Source organism: Halichoerus grypus, chromosome 8 (genome assembly GCF_964656455.1).
Source record: "Halichoerus grypus chromosome 8, mHalGry1.hap1.1, whole genome shotgun sequence".
Classification (NCBI taxonomy): Eukaryota; Metazoa; Chordata; class Mammalia; order Carnivora; family Phocidae; genus Halichoerus; species Halichoerus grypus.
Genome location: NC_135719.1, coordinates 142,017,874 through 142,030,799, shown reverse-complemented (window position 1 = coordinate 142,030,799; position 12,926 = coordinate 142,017,874). Strand labels below are relative to the sequence as shown.

At 56.3% G+C, this 12,926-nt stretch overlaps 1 protein-coding gene across 1 annotated transcript; it reads right to left on the bottom strand.

The window, feature by feature from the left end:
• Window positions 1-1,987: 1,987 nt before the first annotated feature.
• On the bottom strand, window positions 1,988-12,258 carry SERPINA5 (serpin family A member 5). Its single transcript, XM_036071864.2, has 5 exons — window positions 12,138-12,258; window positions 5,749-6,381; window positions 4,111-4,381; window positions 3,629-3,776; window positions 1,988-3,059 (listed from the first exon to the last, which is right to left on the bottom strand). Exons 1-5 carry the CDS (start codon window positions 12,145-12,147, stop codon window positions 2,871-2,873), a joined length of 1,251 nt encoding a protein of 416 aa, XP_035927757.2. The 5' UTR covers window positions 12,148-12,258; the 3' UTR covers window positions 1,988-2,870.
• Window positions 12,259-12,926: the final 668 nt, after the last annotated feature.

Genomic DNA, 12,926 nt, shown 5'->3' with positions numbered 1-12,926 from the left:
GAGGCTGTATTTGGAGACAAAGCCTTTAAAGAGGTGATTAAGTTAAAATGAGGTCGGTAAGGTGGGCTCTGGTCCAGCTGGACCGGTGGAGTCTGGGAGACAGAAGAGGAGGTTAACACCCCGAGAGAGGACCATATGATGGCACAAAGAGAGGAAGCCATTGGGAGCCCAGCCAAGAAGAGGGGCCTCAGGAGGACCCAACTCTGCTGACACCTGGGTCTCAGACTCCAGCCTCCAAGGCTGTGAGGTCACACAGTTTCTGTTGTTACACTGTGCTGTTACTGGATAGGATGGACGAGGTCAACAGGAGAAAGGACAGTGGGGAGCTGGGGGAGCAGGTGCGCGTGGGTGCGAGCGAGCGCCCCCTACAGGGCTGAGTGGAGGTGTCTGCTCTTGTGCCAATGGGAGAGTGAGGGACACAAGGGGTCCAGGGGGTGCTCAGGGTGTGATGCAGATGACCAAACCACCCTAAAATTGGGAAGAAAGAGAACGAACACCAGCCTCACGTTCAGCGTCCCTGTCCCAGATGGCAGCGTGGGAACCTCATCCCCTTTGCTCTCCTTCACGTGCCCTATACTGGCCCGGAATGAAGTCTCCATGGTTCCCGCACAGTACAGCTTGCTCAACACCATTCTCCAGCCCTTCCCTCCACTGGAGTCCCTTCCCTGTTCCCAAACCTGCTGTCTGTTGAAGGCTTACTTACTCCTTAGACCAGCTAGGTACCACCTCTTCTGAGAAAGCTTTCCTGATCTCTCTCTCCCAGGTGCTGTATCATTTCGTCCATCCCAGGATTGTGTGACAATTGAGCTGCGTGGCCTGCAATGACACCCAGCAGGAGCTTCAGGGTGTGACATGAGGCACCCCAGAGCCCATCCCGACCTCACACATGGTAGCTGTTTTGTGACCACATGCCCAGTGACCTTCAGACAATGCTGGACCTTGGCCTGACACACATCACATGGACGGGGCCTCCCCCTGACCTTGGACTGGCTGAGCAAACAGTGAGAGAAATATCTGCCAAGGCAGAAGAGGCATTTCGCAAGGGAGAGGCACACGGGAGCTGATGTGGCCCCACGAGGAGGCCCAATCCTGAAACGCTGTCCTGAGCTGAAAGCACAGACGCAGACGAGCTGTCCCCATCCAGTCGCGGCCATCTGCCCGGCCACATGCCAACATGGGTGCCATCCGGGTCCTGGAGCCTGAGCCTCTCACTGGCCTCAGCCTCTGGGCAAGCACTCACGTCCCCTCTGTGAAATGGATACACTGACATCCTGTGTTGAGGGATTCAGGAGATGACAGATGCAAGGTGTCCCCAAGGGCTGGTCCAAAGTAGGTGTTCAGTACTTTGGGGTGTGGCCAAAGCTTGGGGTTCTGACCTTGTTTAATTGAGGGGGCATCCTTTTGCAACACAGTGCAGAGTCTGGGATCAGAGCGGTAGGAGCAGCCTTATTGGGGAGCAAGCTAGGGTCGTCATGCAGGGTGGGGGCAAGCGCTCAGATTTAAGGGGGCAGCTAATTAGGGGACAATTTGAGTGAAGGACTCATTCGCTCATTCGTTGATTCTTCAAAGTGTCCGATCCCATTCATTTGATAGATGAGGAACCGTCTGTAGTGGCTTTCATAAAAGAGGAGAGAGATTCAGCTTAACTGCATCATAGGGGAGTGGATGGCCAAGAGGCACCTGACCCAGCCTTCTGGTTCTTAGTCATGTCTTCCCTGCAGCAGAGCACAGGGCTGAAAATGTGGGTCTGGGGGCCACACACCCAGGGTCAAATCCTGCCTCCACCCCTTAGAAGCTGTGTGGCTGGATAAGCAGCCCGCTCTCTGCAAGCCTAGCCTTCCCCATCTGTAAAATGGGGACAACAGCGTACCTGCCTCCCAGCAGATAAATGCAGCCATCCAGGTAAAGCGCCTAGCACCAAGCTTGCCACATGGTAAGCTATTAATGTCGCCATTCCCAGCGTTATTTCCGTAAGGACAATGACACGCAGTGTTTGCAGAGTGTTTTATTGTTACTGTTGACACTAAAAGTCACAGTTAGTCATCAATGTCTTCAAAAGATACTGTAGTATTTGCCACAGGTCTCTGTGCTCCTGCCCCCAGCCAACGCCGGGAGGTTGTAACTGAAGCCACAGGATGGTTCGATGCTGTGATGGGCCATTTCCACCCTGCTGTCCACTTGCTTTTCTTCAAGGACAAGTAGCACTGGAATGTGTTAAAATCTACTGTGACTGGCAGGGAACACCTCAGCTTCCTTATATAATGTCGAGGAGCCTTCCACCCTTCACCTGATCCTTCATTGTATGCGAGGGGGAAATGGAGGTCCAGAGAGGGACAGCATTACCCCAATGTCCCGCAGCTGGTTAGCTGGGACAGAAGCCCCATTCCAGACTCCCATTTCAGTGTTCTTTCCACACCGTGATGAACTGATGGCTGGTTTGCTGGTAAGAGGAGGACTCGGCTTGGAAATACATTTCTCGGTAGAAATGTCTACCAGAACAATCCTCCTACAGAGCTCTGTGGCACTGGACTGGGCGTCAGGGGCCTGGATTCTGGGCTTCTGTCTACCACTAACGTGCCGTGTGACCTTGGGCAAGTCAACCAACCTCTCTGGGCCTCAGTGTTAGACTCCACTGATGAAGGGTGAGGGCAAAACCAAATGCTCTTGAAGGTGCTTCAAGGTGTCCACGTCATGCAGTTGTGTGAGAAGAAACAATCATTAGTATATCAATACTGTGACTATTATTACTTGTAAAAGCCTCATTAGTCCACGAAACCTGTGTAAATCACCAGCTCCCAGCAGAGAGATGCCACAGTGCACCTTCAGCTTCCACTCCAGAGGCCTGTGGCCTTTCAGGAGAAACCCCGACCTCAGGGGTGGGTCACTTTGCCAAGGAAGAGGATGTTGGTGGAATTCTCCACAATAAGCATCATAAAAGGCCTGTTGAACATGACCCTTTGAGAGCTCATTGGGGCCGACTTGAACATGAAGATGGCCTCTGTGGCTGCAGCCGCTTTGGTCCCCGACTCGTCCACCTCCACCACGGCCTTGTGCACCATCTGCAGAGGAGACATCAGGTGTCACCGAGCCACCAGGAGCTGGGAGATGCCATCCCAGGAGCTGGCAGAGCTTTTGCCTGTGGCATCCCTGTCCAAGTCTCTGTGCAACTTCGCCACCAAGCCGGATGCAAATGACACAGCCGTGCAGCTACCACGCACCAGGATCTGCGCCGGGAGGTGACCGTGCCTTGCCTTCCATTGAATTCTCACGGCGTCTCACAGCAGCACTGTGACTCTCCAGTTTTATAGAGAGAAAGGAGGCTCAGAGAGGGCAAGTAATTGTTGGAGGTCACGCAGCTAGTGAGTGAAGGAGCGAGCCCCTAATTCTTAGCTTTGATTGCTTAATGAGAGACCCTCCTAAGACACAGTGCTGGATATGGTTTCCCACTGCACATGGGATAAGACACAAAGTGGTATCTTTGCTTCTTGAGGGAAAAGAGGAGAGAGAGAGAATGTGGAACGTGGAATGGAATGGAATGAAAAGAGTGGAGTGGAGTGGGGTAGAAGAGAATAGAACAGAAGAGAACAGAAAGCTCTGAAAACAGGGGCTCAGGAGCTTCCGAGCTCACCTCAGACACCTGGATGCTGGAGTGGTTGGTGATGCCAGTCAAGTCAGCATGGGAGGTGAAGACATCACTGATGCCCAGCGTGGGGAGGACCTCCTTCAGCCGGTAAGAGCCCTCGATGGAGAACTTGGGAAGGTAGAGCTCAAGCTGCCTGGAAAGAGGACAGAACTTTTCTTAGAGTCTCCCTAGAGCATCAGCTCACTGAGCTCATACCCCTGCTATCTCCCCTCGGCTTTGTAATGATCCTCCCGCCCCTTGTCCAGAGCCCACCCCACTCTGGACTTGGACCTGGGCTGTCCCCAGAGGTCCCTGCCCACTCCACTCTGATGGCTCCCTCCAGCTAAGCCAGGCCCTGGGGGCCGGGACCTCTCTCGATGGCTCTGGGTTTGGAGGCCGCTCCTGGGCTGGGTGAGACCCTCCCACCACTGCTGTGTCTCCCTGGGGGTATGCGGGGCCAGGCTGGCCCCACGTCACCTGCAGAATACCTCTTTGTGAACATCTTGAGCCACTTCCTCAGTGTTTCCTCGTTCAGTCCGTTCTCCAGCCGTCCCATCCTGCCCTCACTGGGGAGAATGAAGAAAGCGGTGGCATTCCCTTGGTAGGGGATGCCCACCACCTTGCAGGAGAGGTTTCGGTCCAGGAAGTAATAATAATGGTCTTCCCGTTTCATCATGGGCACCCGCACCACCGTCTCTGAAGTCACATGGAAATCCTGCTTTCGGGTGCTTTTGTGGTCGAAGCTTGTCTCCCACTTAGCTAAATACCAAAATGGAAAAGACATTAGAAATTCTGAGCTGCAAACGAACAGTGTCAAGACAGTAAACCCATCAAACAGAGCTCATCTTCCCTGGCACAGTCTCCTTGGTGGCAGGGACCACAGAACCCCTGGAATAGAAAGGTGAGCCTTTTTATAACTTCGGGGACGTGCCTGAACTTTCTGTGGGCCTTTTCCTTTGACATGGGCAAAGCAAGGAGGATGCTTTTCATGTCTTTGGAGGCCCTCAACCGTCAATGGTGTTTGTTTGATTCTCTGGTGTTACTCAAGGTCAAATATGCTCGGGAAGAGGGTCAACGGTATGGATGGCTGACAAATCGACACTACACCTGGGGGAGTTATTCTGTTGTTCACTCTTTTCCCATTTTTGGATTTTGATCTAAGTTTGGGAGAGAGGTTTGTAAGGTTCCTGGACATACAGGATTCTTCTTACTGAAAAGCCCTCAGTTATGCTTCCTGCTCCGTCTGATTCCTGCTGCATTTCTACATCAATGAGATACAAGTAGTTCTTTCCATCTTCTTGGTAGTCATCAGATTCGGAACCCACCCCAGTGCCCCTCGTAGCTTATGTCTGTGCTATCCAGTTGTCCCCCGCAGCCTGGTGTCCTAGAGAGAGCCCTGCCCTGGGGGATAATAAATCTTGGATTCCAAGCTGGATTGCTTGCCATCTGCACTCCTAGGAAGGGGGGAGGCGGTTAACAAGCTAACTATTTTCCTCTTTCCTCCCTCCCTCCCCTCCTTTATTCACCCCTGTCTTCCCATCTTCAGCCAGGCCCCATACAGGCACCGAGGGGCTCAGCATCTAGAAGGAGAAGCTCTCATGAGAGCCGAGATGAGTAGGGGTATCCATCAGAAACGTCAAGGAGATGAATGTGGAGAAATCCGCTGTTGTGGGAGAGGGGGAGAACTCTCCAGAGGGACAGGTGCTTGTCAAAGGATTTCTCCACTGAGGAAACAGCCCCTAGGAGGGCATGGGGGCAAGGAGGTGGGGGCAAGGGAAGGCCCTCCAAGGTCCTTCTAAGACCCGCAATCCTGCCCCGAGTGGTGGTATGGTGGCCATGGCGATCTTGTGCTTTAGATCTAGTGTGTAAGCTATGACCCCAGGGCCCATGGACAGGACCCAGCTCTTCCCTGGTGGGGGACACAGCAGTCCGGGGTCACTGACATCCCCTTACCCTATAGGAAGATGCCTCTGTCTTACCCTCAGCTGCTTGTTGGCCTCCATCTGTCAACAGGCACCAGAAGGGACTAAATCTACTCCCACCCCTTTATGTGTGTGGGCATTGGGTGCTCTTTTGACAAAAGCAGCAGAAAGGAGAAAGTTCAGGCTTGCGCGCAGGGGTCTTACCTTTAAAGAAAATGTAATTCACCATAACCATGACCTCCGTGCTATCCAGGTCCTCAGCCAAGTCCACAATCTTGCCTTCCGTTTGCTTTGCCACGTAATCATTGATCTGCTTCTGGGCCCCCGCGGGGTCCATGAAGTTTGTGGGGAAGGCGTCTGCCAGGTAGAGCGTCTTCACGGCGTTCAGGAAGGTGTCCTGGAGGTGAAACGTGGGGCTGATGAACAGGGCGTTGCCAAGGCTCAGCTGGATGTCCTTCCTGGGCTGGGCGAACTCCCGCAGCAGCTGGTGAAAGGTGTCGTGGAGCTCCTCCTCCGAGCCCTCCTGGGGGCTGAGGCCCAGGCCTTCTAGGATCTGCACCTTCGTGTGCGATCGCGCCCCCAGGGACAGCATGGCCAGCGTGGTGGAGATGCTCAGAGGGGAGAAGAAGATGTTCTGGTCGGGGGCAGCTGTAGCCAAGGCCCTGTAGAGGTCGAAGGCAAAGTCCCTGCTGGCGGGGGCCCGCGTGCTGAGCATGGGCAGCTCCTTGACTCTCTTCTTTGCCTCTCGGGAGCGGTGGCCGCGCAGGCTGGCGCCCAGCGGGCTGAGGAGCGTCAGGCACAGGAGGAGGCAGACCTGCATTGTGGCTGCTCCTCGTCCTGAAAGGCAAGTGGGCAGGGTCCTCAGGGAGGGTGCACAGCTGGTGCATCTCCCCAGCCAGGAGACTGCGGGGAAGTGGGTAAGGCCCGCGTCCCAGAGATGTGACCGCCCGACGTGCAGCATCTAAGGGAGAGGTTGAGCCCGTGCGGTTGGGAGAGAGGGTTTAAAGAGAGCCGTGGGGGCTCGAGGACAGACACGTGGGGGACTTGGGCATCTAAGGGTCAGGAGAGTTAGGAGAAGGCAGAGCATGCAGACCCGAGGTGGGGGCTGGCCACTGGGGCAAGAGTCCTACCACATCAGGGTACGTGCCACAGGGGGGTGGGGGGTGGGAGTGCAGGGCTCTCCTCCTTCTGCCTGGTCAGCATCTCTGAGGTTCCCAGGGAATGAGAAGCCTGCTTCCCAAGTGGCCTCTGAATGTCACTTCAACCCCTGGGGGCAGCATTTGCAAGGCCTGGTGGTCCTTCTATGAACTCAGACCAACTACCCCCCACAGGCCCCTCAGACTGCTGGTCTATCCTTGTTCACTCAGCAAATATATATTGAGCATCTCCCACATGGCAGGCAGGGTGCCGGGCTCCAGAGATTCATTGGTGAACACGCAGATGCCAACTGGTTCTTTTCTACTTCCCCCGGCGCAGGGGTGGGGGAGGCGCTGCGCTAGGACCCCGGGGCCATCCTGGCGCCTCGTCAGAGGCACCTCCCCCCCAACCCAGGGAGGAAATTCTGCCCTCTTAATGTGAGCACCCCAGCTTCCCTCTTATTCTATGATGGCTGAATTGTGGCCCTCAAACTCCTATGTTGAGGTCTTAACCCCCAGCACCTCAGAATGTGACTGTATTTGGAGATAGGCTCTTTAAAAAGGTAATGAAGTCAAAATGAGGTCCTACAGGCGGGCCTTGATTCAGTCTGGCCCGTGTCCTTGTGAGAAGAGATTAGGACCCAGACACGCACAGAGGGAAGAGCATGTGAGGACCCAGGGAGGAGACCAGCATCTGCGAGTCCAGGAACCAGCCCTGCCGACACCTTGAGCCGAGACCAATTTTCTGTTCTGTGATGTTTGTTACGGCGGCCTGAGCCAAGACATCTCTTCTTCCTTCCGTCCCCCAGATGAGGGGGTCTCCTGGGTGGGCCCTGGGGGGTCTTCAGCCCCTCCTCCCCTTCCTCCCTCCTGTCCACCTACCTAGACCCCTCCCCTCCAACCAGCACCCTTCCTGTGCCCGGGCCTCCCAAAGTCCCCCGTGCTCACGGCCCACCTGTGAGCAGCCCAGACTCTGCAGCCCAGCCTCCTGGGTTCAAAGCTCGGCCCCGCTGCTTCCTACAAGAGAGCGGTTTGGGGCAAGCCAGTCACGCCCCGTGCCACCGTCCCCCACGTGTGCAGCGGAGGTGACGCCGGGACCTGCGCCAGCGCGTGGCTGGGGGCTTTAAGCAGTCGACATAGGGCAAGTGTCGTGGCAGGGCCCGGCGCAGACCTGGTGTGGTGGCGGGGTCAGCGGTGGCTGTGGCAGCTTCCAGCCCAAGCCCCGCCGAGATCCCCCAGCTCCCCAGCTGTGCCGTGGGGACGCGCTCTCACCGCACCCTTGCTCTCGTGTGGGCCTGGCGACCTGTCTGCTGAGGAAAGCCCTTGACGGTGAGAACTCCCTCCAGCTGGGTCTTCCACCGCGGACACCACGTCATCAGGTCCCCTGACCCCCACAAACCCCAACCCCAAAGGGCCCCAACAGCTGCATTGGACATGGCATGCAAAGTGGCCCACTGCCGGCGGCGGGGTAGTTGGGGGGGGGCTCCAGTGACCTTGGGGGTCAGGCAGACCTGGGCTGCCGTCCTGTCTTTGAGCAAAATCAAGGGACCTGAGCAGCCCCCACCCCCACCCCGGACTCCACACTGCACCTGAGCTCACAAAGGAGGCTCATTTAGAATGTTGTGTCTGCAGACCTCCCACCACCCAGGACCCCAGACAGCGGCTGCAGCCGTCTTGGGCCTGCTGTGGGGCACTGCGCTGTCTCCTCGTACTGCCCTCCGTCAGCCTCACACCCACCCTCAGAGGCAGGTTCCGCTTCTAGCGCCATCTACGGAGGGCTCACCGAAAGCTCGGAGGGGCCGAGTCACTGGCTGGTGGGGCACGGCTTGGGCTCAGACCCAGTTCTGCCGCATGGAGACCAGGCACTGAACCGCCACGCCATTTGGCTTCCCTGGATCCCTGGCCCTCCTTCCCTGCGACAGCCCCCAGCCTTTGTGTCCCCTGCCTCGGCAGCCAGCAGATAATTAAGCCGCAGGGTCTAGGCACCCCCTTTCTGTGTGCACCCTGAGAGTGCAGGTCTTTAAAGGACATGGGTGGGTGGCTTAATCTCTGTGTCCTTTAAATTAGTTAATTTTACGGCACAGTATGGTCCCTCCTGCAACGTGTTAGAGCATCAATGTAGCAGGATGCTGCTGAGCACATTCAGCTCAACACTGCCACCCCCCCCCCCATTATCACAGATTAACACCGAGCTGGTAGAAGAAACGCTTTCAAAGAATAGTTGCAGACCCCGAGGGAGTGTCCTGCTTGGATGGAGCCCAGGGGCAGTTGGCTCAGGCAGGAGGGAGAGTTCTGGCCTCCTGTCCCTGCAGCCAACCTGGTGGCCTTGGGCCAGTCTGTGCCCCTCTGAAGGCCTCATTTTGTTCGTAAACAACTCAAGGTCTGTCACAGTGCTGTGGCCAGTAACCCTTCTCCCCACCCCTGCCCCCCGTACCCGGCCAAACAGCAGAGGTCTGGTGGGCCAGAGCCGCTTTCCCAGCATGCTCTGAGTCTCCCTGGACAGCGGGGTCTCCTTAGAGGGGGCTCCAGCCTCATCCACTCTCCCCTGGGCTGCAGGTTTGGGACCTAGAACCCTCACTCCATTTGGGCCCACTCTCTATCTCTTATTAAAGCCAGACACTCTACAAATATTACTACATTTAACCGTCAACGAAAGTAAGCATCATTGAGACCATTTTACAGATGGATAAACTGAGGCTGAGCAAAATGGTACAGCTTGTCCCAGCCAGGGAGTGATGGAACTGGGATTAAAGTCCAGATTCCTGTGACTGGTGTACACACGGCCCCTTGTCTTCCTTTCATGGCTCTGAGACCTCATTCCTCCTCTCCTGTAGCCCCTGGGGAGTATCCCTGGCTCTTGCCCAAGCTGTTCACCTGTATGAGCCCCTTTATACCCCTCCACAGCAACGCGGAGTCGGTATCATCATCACTGTATGGAGGAGGAAACAGAGGGTGAGAGAGATCGCTTCTGAGAAGGGGAAGGCTTTAGGGTGCTCGGGTCAGGTTTCCCAGGTTCAAGCCCAGCCTGTGCCATCACACTCCTGGGCCTCTGGGGGAAATACGCAGCTTTGACAGGGTTTTGTGCTAACTTGGAGCAGCGTCTTGTGCTAACGCCAAATCTGCTGCAGGCCCTGGGAGCCTGGCCCGTGGGACCCTGGCCCGGCTGACCCTCTCCTGGGCCCCCTGATGCCAGTGTTTCTGCAGATAGGCCCCCACAGGTCTGAGGGAGGAGAGCAGATCATTCAGGCTCATCTGGCAGCCCAGGCCAAAGTGGCTTGAGCCGGCTGGTGTGGGCAGGGGAAGGGCAGGCGCTGAGGCAGTCCTCCCACTGATCCCCCCCGCCCCCCCATCCATGGACTCAACATCTGCTTCATTTATTCCAAATGTTAGGCGACAAAGTCCTACCGGATCAACTTTGGACTCAGCTGGGGGAGGCGTGTGGCTAAGGTCTATCCACTGATTGCAAAAGGAGATGTAGAGCCTTGGGGTGCAGGCAGAGAGGGAAAGACAAAATCCCAGCCTCCCCTGGATCCTAAAGACCCAGAAGAGCTTCCTGGCAGCAGTAGCCTAGGGAACTTTCTTAATCTTCCTCCCCACCTCCAGACTATCAGCGAGGCTTGTGGGTTTCTAGCTCCAGAGTGTCTCTGACATCGGCCTGCCTCTCCCCATTGCTCCTGCCATGTCCTCGTAGAGACCCTTTCTCCGGCCCACTCCCCTCCTCCTCCGGCCCCCAGAGCCATTCTAAAGGCATCTCCCTCAGTCACCCCCCGGGGCACAGTGCCCCCTGCCCAAGAAGGCCATTGCCGCCCCCGTGGTGTGTGGGGGCAGATCCAGCTTCTCCCTAGGCCTCAGGCCCCCGCTTGAATGCCACTTTGGGTGTTGGGGTCCCTCGCCTGTGCCTGCCCCCCCCCCCCGTGTTGTTATGCTCTGTAAGGGCCCCTTGATTGTTAATCTCACTGCTCCACCGTGATGTGAGCGTGAGCCCACATGCATTTGCTGGTGCCTTCCGGGTTCCAGCCTCTCTTCCCGACTGGAGCATGTGCTCCTAACAGAGAGGACCCACACCGACCCTGCTCTCCCTGCAAGATTTGCAGTCGGGGGCTGGTGCTCACGTCCCTTTTTGGAATGAATGAACGAATGAATGAATGAAGTGCTCAGAGGTTTTAGACGCCATGCTGGGATGTGGAGTCAGGCTGGGCTCCCAGGGCTTGCCAACTCCTGCCCAGCTGCTTGGCTTCCATTTCCCTTTTCTTTCTTAAAAACCATTTTATTGAGGTCCGACTGACATACATCTTTACCGTGTACACCCGTGAAACCACCACCACACCAACACATCCATCAGCTCCCGGCCCCCTCTGCCCACCACCTTATTCTTCATGCGGTGGCTTCCTGATCCATGACCTAGGACATTGGCCAGGAGAGCAACTCCCCCTTTCATTGTCGTATTTCTTGCCAAGGGGCCCCATCCTTAGAAAAACTGGAAAGTACACTCATTTTTATGTTGACATTTTGCTTACTTAACAAATCGCCTGGGGGCGCCTGGGTGGCTCAGGCGGTTAAGCGTCTGCCTTCAGCTCAGGTCATGATCCCGGGGTCCTGGGATCGAGCCCCGCATCCGGCTGGCTCCCTGCTCCGCAGGAAGCCTGCTTCGTCCTCTCCCTCTCCCCCTGCTTGTGCACTCTCTCACTCTCAAATAAATAAGTAAAATCTTTAAAAACAAAACAAACAAACAAAAACCAAATTGCCAAGCAGCATCTGGAGCTCGAGCGGCCACTGTGACCCCTCTGGGTGACAGCCTCCAGGCAGGGCGGCCCTCACTTGGGGAAAGAGAGATATTCCATCCTTTCTCCTGAGTTCTCAAGCTCCGAGATTGCAGGCACCGGAACAATACAGAAAAGCTCTGGGTTACAGAGCACTGCCTGTGGACCAGACGCTGCGTCCCCACGACCTTACTTTGGATCTCCACCTCTGCACTGTTCTTTGCTGCGGGGGCTGTCCCGCGCCTTGTTGGGGGGGGCGGTTAGGGCATCCCCGGCCTCTTACTCACTAGATGCCCGTGCAGCCCTGTCTCTAGCTGCGCCAACTACAAATGTCTCCCGCGGTTGCCAGATGTGCCCCGGGGATAAAATCACTCCTGGGTGAGAGCTACCAAGTACTGAAGCTTCACAGCTGCAGGAGGTGTAATAATTTGCTTCTTACCTAGAAGGACACTGAGGTGTAGCCAGATGGAGGGTCGCGCCCAAGTTCACATAGCCAGGGGGTGGTGGAGGGGGATCTCTGTGGCCTCCAAGGCCCTGGCTCCTTCCCCAGCACCGCGGGGAGTTTTCCTGGTCGTTCTGGGACAACACCAAAGCTTTGAAGCCCCCCAAATCCCATAACCCCAGTGTCCCGTCCTCACTGTCCCCATACGCCCTCAAGCCCGTGGGCCCTCTGTCCGCCTTCAATGCCTGTACTTACTTTGTCCCATGGCCAAGCGTGCACGCAGCAGAGCTCACGGTCCCTCGTGTTCAGTGAAAAGCAAAGTGTTGGGACCGGAACCAGCATTTGCCACTGACCTTTGTTGGGCCCTGACTCCGCCCCCCCCTCGGCCCTGCCCTGTGCTGTCCCGGCAGGCTTCTAGCCAATGGGCGGGCTGCTGGCACAGCCACCTGGGCTCTGACCCGGGCCACCCGCTCACTGCCCCACCGCCAGCCCCACCAGACCCCCGTTTGCTTGCAACGGCACAGGTTCCCCAGGGAGGCCACCCGCTGTGGCATTCCAGACATGGAGAAAGGGACACCACCCTCTGGCCAGCCTCCCTTTCTCCAGGTTGATTCCATTGTCTCCTGCAGTCACTTGGCTATACATCTGGGGGAGTGCGGTGTGAGCCCAAGAGCTCTGCAGCCCCATGTGTTTGCTGGATTCATATAACAGTGAGAGTCTGGTGGAAATCAGAGGGACTGTCACCACGGCTGGATGAAGGGACCATTGTATCCAGTCCCCTGGCTGTGCAAATAACTGAGTTGAGGCTCAGAAAGATGAAGGGACTTTTCAGAGTCATGTATCAAATTAGGGACAACGTGGGGCCAAGTGCCCAGATCCCCAACTTCAAGGTCAGGGCTCTTTACTTAGAAAAGGGCTGTATCTAGGATTTCGGTGGGCTCATCTGGACTGCTCTTTCCAACCTTGAAATGGGGGCTCTGGGACTCAGCCCCATCATTTCAAGAGCATTTCCAAGATGCTGGTGCAGGGTGCTGGCTCAACCCT